This window comes from Helianthus annuus, chromosome 3 (assembly GCF_002127325.2).
Source record: "Helianthus annuus cultivar XRQ/B chromosome 3, HanXRQr2.0-SUNRISE, whole genome shotgun sequence".
NCBI lineage: Eukaryota > Viridiplantae > Streptophyta > Magnoliopsida > Asterales > Asteraceae > Helianthus > Helianthus annuus.
Genome location: NC_035435.2, coordinates 120497501 through 120504431, shown reverse-complemented (window position 1 = coordinate 120504431; position 6931 = coordinate 120497501). Strand labels below are relative to the sequence as shown.

Sequence of the window (6931 nt, the reverse complement as noted above, 5' to 3'; positions counted from 1 at the left end):
TTTTTATTCACTACATCATATGTAACACATGTTACTTTACATGTTCCACCATGTACTGCGTATACTTACGTAAGATGTGTAACACATGTTACAATTGCTTATTGTTTTCAAGTAACAGTAAACGTATGTACCTTGTTTTCTACTTCATCCTGTGTAACACACGTTACACTTGTTAATGAGTATCACAGGTTACAATTGAAACAGTATGTTCACCACCCAATGCTCGTCTACTACTTTTCTTACAATTGGTAACTAAAAACACATGTTAACTAATAACACATGTTAACTGATAAGTGGTAACCAAATACATTTCCCACCATAACTGTTTAAAATAAACAACATTCGTGGTGACTACGATAGTTACAACATATTACAGAGAAGACCGGAATGGTCATATTGTATTTTGGGTTATAGCCATAATTTAAAATAAACAAAATTCGTGGTGACTACAATAGTTACAAAAACCAAATCCCATTTCTTTTACTGCCATTCTTTGTTCGAATGACAGCACGTTAATGCATCGGGCCAGTTGGATTGGTGATGATCTCATTCTAAGCCCTGGCCAATTATCACGCTTCGACTTTTTCCTCAACCTACACACGACCTCCCCTTCAGCTTCTTCTCTTTCTTCATCCCATTCATCGTCCGTTTCTTCGTCTACTTTCTTTTGCTTTTTCGGTATCTTACCAGTTTGCGATCTTGTTACTCTCTTTGTTGCTGCAAATAAAACAGGTTTAACACATGTTACTTAATTTCATAAAAATAAAACAGGTTACCTAGTATGTTTTTTGATAAAATAAAGTCAGGTTTAACATATGTTACCTATTTTTATAAAAATAAGACAAGTTTAACACTTGTTAGATAACTTGGAAAAAATATGAGAGCTTAACACATGTTAACTTATCTAATAAAAATAATACAGGTTTAACACATGTTACATAATTTGATAAAAATAAGGCAGGTGTAACACATGTTACACTAACATGTTTACCTGATAGGAGAGGTTTAACACATAGTAATAAGACAGGTTTAACACATGTTACATCATTTGATAAAAATGAGACAGGTTTAACACATGTTACACTAATATGTTTACCTAATCAGGGAGGTTTAACACATGGTACCTTAATAAGAAGGTTTAACACATGTTACGCTAATATGTTTATATGCTTTTGAGTCCGTTGACTTGTACCCTAATATCATACAGGTTTAACACATGTTACGCTAATATATTTATATGCTTTTGAGCCCTTAGACTTGTACCCTAATAGCAGAGGTTTACCCAATTTGTTTTTGACAAAAAAACAAGGCAGGTCTAACACATGTTACCTAATATGTTTTTGATAAAAATATAAGACAGGTTTAACACATGTTACCTAATTTGATAAAAATAAGACGGGTTTAACACATGTTACGATAATATGTTTACAGATGTTTAACACATCGAACCCTAATAAGATAGGTTTACCTAATTTGTTTTCGATAAAAACAAGGTAGGTTTAACACATGTTACCTAATTTCGATAAAACACCTACCTCTTGAACTCGCCGATGTTCCCGTCACGTAACTTTAACCTACCCATACACGACCGAACCACCAAATTATTGTTACAAATCAATCCCACACACTGCCGAACCACCAAATTATTGTTACAAATCAATAGTTTTAACGTGCAGTTGGCAAGTTGGCAATCCAAAAAAAAATAAATAAATAACCCGAGACAGTTTCTACTCAAAATAACTAACAGTTCATAGTCTCATTCAACCAACATTAAAACCAACATTAACCCGAGACAGTTTCTACCAAAAAACACCTACCGATTGGAAAAAAAACATAAAAACCAACATTAACACTTTCTAGTCTCATTCAGAACAAAAATCTTCACTGATCAAATCACACACCGATCGGACCAAAACACCGATCGATCGGACAAAAACAGAAAACCCAACATTTATTCGATCAAAACACCTACCGATCGGAAAAAAAAAACAAAAATCATCACCGATCAAAACACCTACTGATAAAAAACCGAATGAAACTTACTTGCTTCTGCACTTGGTTCTTGCTTTCTTCCATTTCCAGCGACTTTTACCGGACGATAACAACTGAAATGTTGATCTCATATCTAGGGATTTCCATTCACCGCCGCACCTTGGTTTTATTTTGTTTTGCGATTCACCGTAGCACCTTTTTATTCTTCTCCGGCGAGACTTTCTTCTCCGATCAGATTATATTCTCCGGTGCCCCTTTTCTTCTCCGGTGGGTTTTGGGAAGATCGAATGTCTTTGAGAGAGAAAGAGATGAATTTTGGTTGAGACTTTTGAAATGTTTGAAATGAGGTTGGGGTTTTGATTACTTCTCATTGATATTCGTGTGTCTCCTTTCATCTCCTTTCATGCATGCCAAATCATTATTAATATAATATATATATATATAATGTACTAATATTATAGTTGATTTTACCTATATGCCCTTCAAGTACTTTTGTTGACCTCATCATTCTATTTAATTTAATTCAAAAAGGCTTCAAAATTTATGAGCCATTGGATGATCTTGATCAATGGTTATAGATTGGGTTTCCTAGGTTTTCTTAGCACAAATAAGTTTTCTATACATCCTTCCCCTATATATATATATATATATATATATATATATATATATATATATATATATATATATATATATATATATATATATATATATATATATATATATATATATATATATATAAGGGAAGGTTCATTTGAGAAGAAATTTAATGTGAGAAGAAAAAGAAGAAAGGGCATAATGGTAAAACATTAAATAGTTTATAACTCCTCCCATTAATTATGTTATCTCTCATTAATAAAGAAAAAAAAAACAAAAATTATCCTACACATTTCAAAAAATATCTTACATATATCTTACACTTACCGGAATTTACCCTACGCATATCTAAATGTTTCATACACATTTCAAAATTTATCCTACACATACTGAAATTTATCCTACACGTGTTGAAAATTGTCTTTCACCATAAATTATTTTATCTTGAAAAGAGTATAATTAAAAGTGAGTTACAAGTTTAATTAATTAGCTAATTAACTACAATTTTAAATTTACCCATATGCCCTTTTTAATAATATTAAATACACATATTAAATGAAGTAAATGGAGCATTTCTATTGGTTTAAAACTTGTACTTTTTATTCTTACAAAAAAATTCTTCTCATTTGAACCTCCCACTATATATATATATATTTGGGATGGTTCAAATGAAAACCACTTTTATTGTGAAAACTCGAAAACTAACTAAAAAAATCCTAAAAAACACAACAAAAAAATTTGTTTTTTCAATTTTTTTTATAAAAATTGCAGGTTTTTATATATAAAAAAAACTTTTTTTCAAAAAAAAAAATTTGTAGTACACATGTGTAGTATTACACATGTGCACTACAAAAAAAATTTTTGAATTATATATAGAGTTAATTACATAGTTAGTCCTTGTGGTTTGCACAAAATAACATACTTAGGTACTAATAGTTTAAAATCACATTCTAGGGTATTAACTTTTTATTTTGTAACGTTTCGAGGTATTAACGTTATTTGTAGGTTTAAAATCACATTCTATTACTACCTAAGTATGTTATTTTGTGCAAACCACAGGGACTAACCATGGTAATACCCTAGAAGTTAATACCTCTAAACGTTACAAAATGAGAAGTTAATACCCTAGAAGGTGATTTTAAACTATTAGTACCTAATTACGTTATTTTGTGCAAATCACAAGGACTAACTATGTAATTAACTCTTATATATATATATATATATATAAACCTGCGAAAATTGGTATGCAAAAAAAAATTTGGTATGTTTTTTTGGCCTTTTTAATTAGTTTTCGAGTTTTCACAATAACTATTGGTTTTCATTTGAATTTCCCTTATATATATATATATATATATATATATATATATATATATATATATATATGGAGGGGCTCATGCGAGAACTCCATTTATTGTGAGAACCGCGAGAACCAATGTGAACACAACCTAAAATAGCTTAAAAAACCAAAAAAAAAACCTAAATCCCCCCCAAAAAAAAAACCTAAACCCCCCCCCAAGCTAAATGTTAAAAACTAAAACCCCCCAAAAACCTAAAAAAAAACTAACCCCCCCCCCAAAAAAAAAAAAAAAAAAAAAACCTAAACCCCCTCCCCCACCCCCCAAAAACCTAAACCCCCCCTCCCCCCATCCCCCCCCCCCCCCAAAGCTAAAATGCTAAAAACTAAACCCCCAAAAAATCTAAAAAAATAAAAAAAAAATCTAAATTTTTTTTTAATATTTTTTATGCTCAAATCGCTACTTTTAGTGGTCAAAAAAATTAAGATTTTTAATTTTTTTTTTTTTGGCTTCAAAAAGTAGCGATTTTTATATAAAAAAATATTAAAAAAATTGTGTGATTTTTAGCTAATTTTAGGCATTTTTTGTTGTGTTCACATTGGTTCTCGCGGTTCTCGCAATAAGAGGTGGTTCTCGCATGATCTTCTCCATATATATATATAGGGGACCGCTAAAATGAAAACCACCTCCAGTTGTAAGAACCATGAGATCTACACTGTACGGGGCGAGTTGGACCAAAATTTTTTTCATAAACGTAGATGCGTGTATTATAAACACATTTGTAAAAAAAATTTAAAAAAAATGTCGTGTGTGTAGTTTTGAGCACCACAAGTTTGTGTTTACGGGTACCGTAAATTTTAAAATTTACGGTACCTGTAAACACAAACTTGTGGTGCTCAAAACTACACACACGATATTTTTTTTTGAATTTTTTTTTACAAATGTGTTTATAATACACGCATCTACGTTTATGAAAAAAAATTTCGTCCAACTCGCCACAGATCAAAAAGTTCTCATGGTTCTTACAACTGTAGGTGGTTTTCATTTTAGCGGTCCCCTATATATATATGTATATATATGTATATATGTGTATATATATATGTATATATATGTGTATATATATGTGTGTATATATATATGTATATATATATGTATATAGGGGAGGGTTTAAATAAGAACGCTAAATATTGTGAGAACCGTGAGAATAAATGAAAAAATCACCAGAACTTGGTCAAAAACAATTCAAATTTAAAAAAAATTTCTACACTTATTATTATTATTATTCGAATACAATGTTAGAAATTTAATTTACACGTTTAAATTTACGTGAATTCGTAAATAAAGAAAACTTATACGTGTGTAAGTTTGCCATTGACACATGTGTAAATCTATTATATTTACACATGTGTAAAAAATCTAAAAAGTGTGATTTTGAAAAGAGAAATGAATTATTTGATGTCGTAAATTCTTTTTTTGATGTTGTATCTTAATTACAATGAGGTTTGTATTAAAAAATTGGTTTTGATTGGTTTTTTCGTTCGTTCTCACGGTTCTCGCAATATTTAGCGTTCTCAAGATAACCCTCCCCTATATATATATATATATATATATATATATATATATATATATAACACTCCATAGTTTCTGTTTACTTAGTTTGGCATATAACTATTACCAATTACTTATTTAACCCTAATTGACTCCCCAATTAGCGCATTGGTTTGGCAAATTCTGGTACTAATTGGCCAAACATCTGGGTGATCTAGCCGTCCAAAAATAAAAAATTTACCAAACACCATGAAGTGTATGCCACAAATCTGGTATACATCTTATTCACACATAAATCAATATCTAGAGAATTATATCATCATAAGTTATTTGAAGAAAACTAATAATATCAAACATATCATCGTACAAAGTTCTCTCACTTAACAACATTAGAGAGCCAATATTAATATTCATAGGTTTTTTTTTTTTGAACGACGGCTATTTTATTAAATCATAAAATAGTACAAAGGGGCCAGCAAGCGACTGAGAGTCCCGAAACACAAAAACAAAACATTAAACAATAATATCTCAAACGTTAAACTCCATCCATCTCCCCCGGTCGATCCCGCTAAACGCCGTCCTATTTTTAATCCACAAGAATGACTCCTCCTTTATCGCGTCTACTACTTTGCTGACAATAAAAGGCTCGCCTTTGAATCTAAGAGTGTTTCGGGCTTTCCAGATGCTCCAAATAGAGGCTGCAAGAATGACTTCCATAATCTTCTTCCTCTTGGATGAACCCTTTAAAAGATGCAGCCCATTTAGCATGTCGCTAAAAGACTCGGCTTGAGTAATAACCGGTATTTTAGTCCAAACACAAAGCTGCCACCATATCGATCTAACCAACATGCACAAGACAACAATATGGTTAACCGTCTCCTTTCCAATCCCACACGTGCTACACCGAGTATCCGCCAAGTGGACCCCTCTTTTTGCCAACTCCGCTTTAGAAGCAATGCAGCCTAAAACAAGTTTCCACATAAAATAACTAACCTTATGTCGGATCCATTTGTTGAATTTTAAGTTTCCAAGCTGCACCTTTTCGCCTATTTTATCCGCGGCTACTTCTCTAACCCAAGCCACAGAAAACGAGTAGTCCGAAGCTTCAATCCCCAGCCTTTCCGGGTTTCAAAATTCCAGCCTTCACCATGTCTTTTGCTACTGCATTGATGTCTTTCAAATTTCCAGCCAAATCGCTACTCAAAGACTCTTGCGAGTTTTTAGTGTTTCGCCCATGAATAGCTCGTATAACCCGAGCCCAAAGCTGGTCTAGAAAGGATTTGAGTTTCCACTTCCATTTCAAAAGAAGAGCCCAATTAAGGCTCCTAATCTCTCCCAAACCGAGCCCAACGAATCTCTTAGGCGCTTGAATTTTTCCCATGCAACCCATCTCATTTTGCACCTCGAACCTGACTTACCCCAAATAAAGTCTCGCCTTAACCCCTCGAGCGACTTTATGACCTTCACCGGAGCCTTGTAAATTGAGAGAAAATAGGACGGGA

General features: G+C 32.2%; 1 protein-coding gene across 1 annotated transcript; it reads right to left on the bottom strand.

Annotated features, from left to right (window-relative positions):
* Positions 1-5957: 5957 nt before the first annotated feature.
* Positions 5958-6410, bottom strand: LOC110888709. Its single transcript, XM_022136222.1, has one exon. It carries the CDS (start codon positions 6408-6410, stop codon positions 5958-5960), a length of 453 nt encoding a protein of 150 aa, XP_021991914.1.
* Positions 6411-6931: the final 521 nt, after the last annotated feature.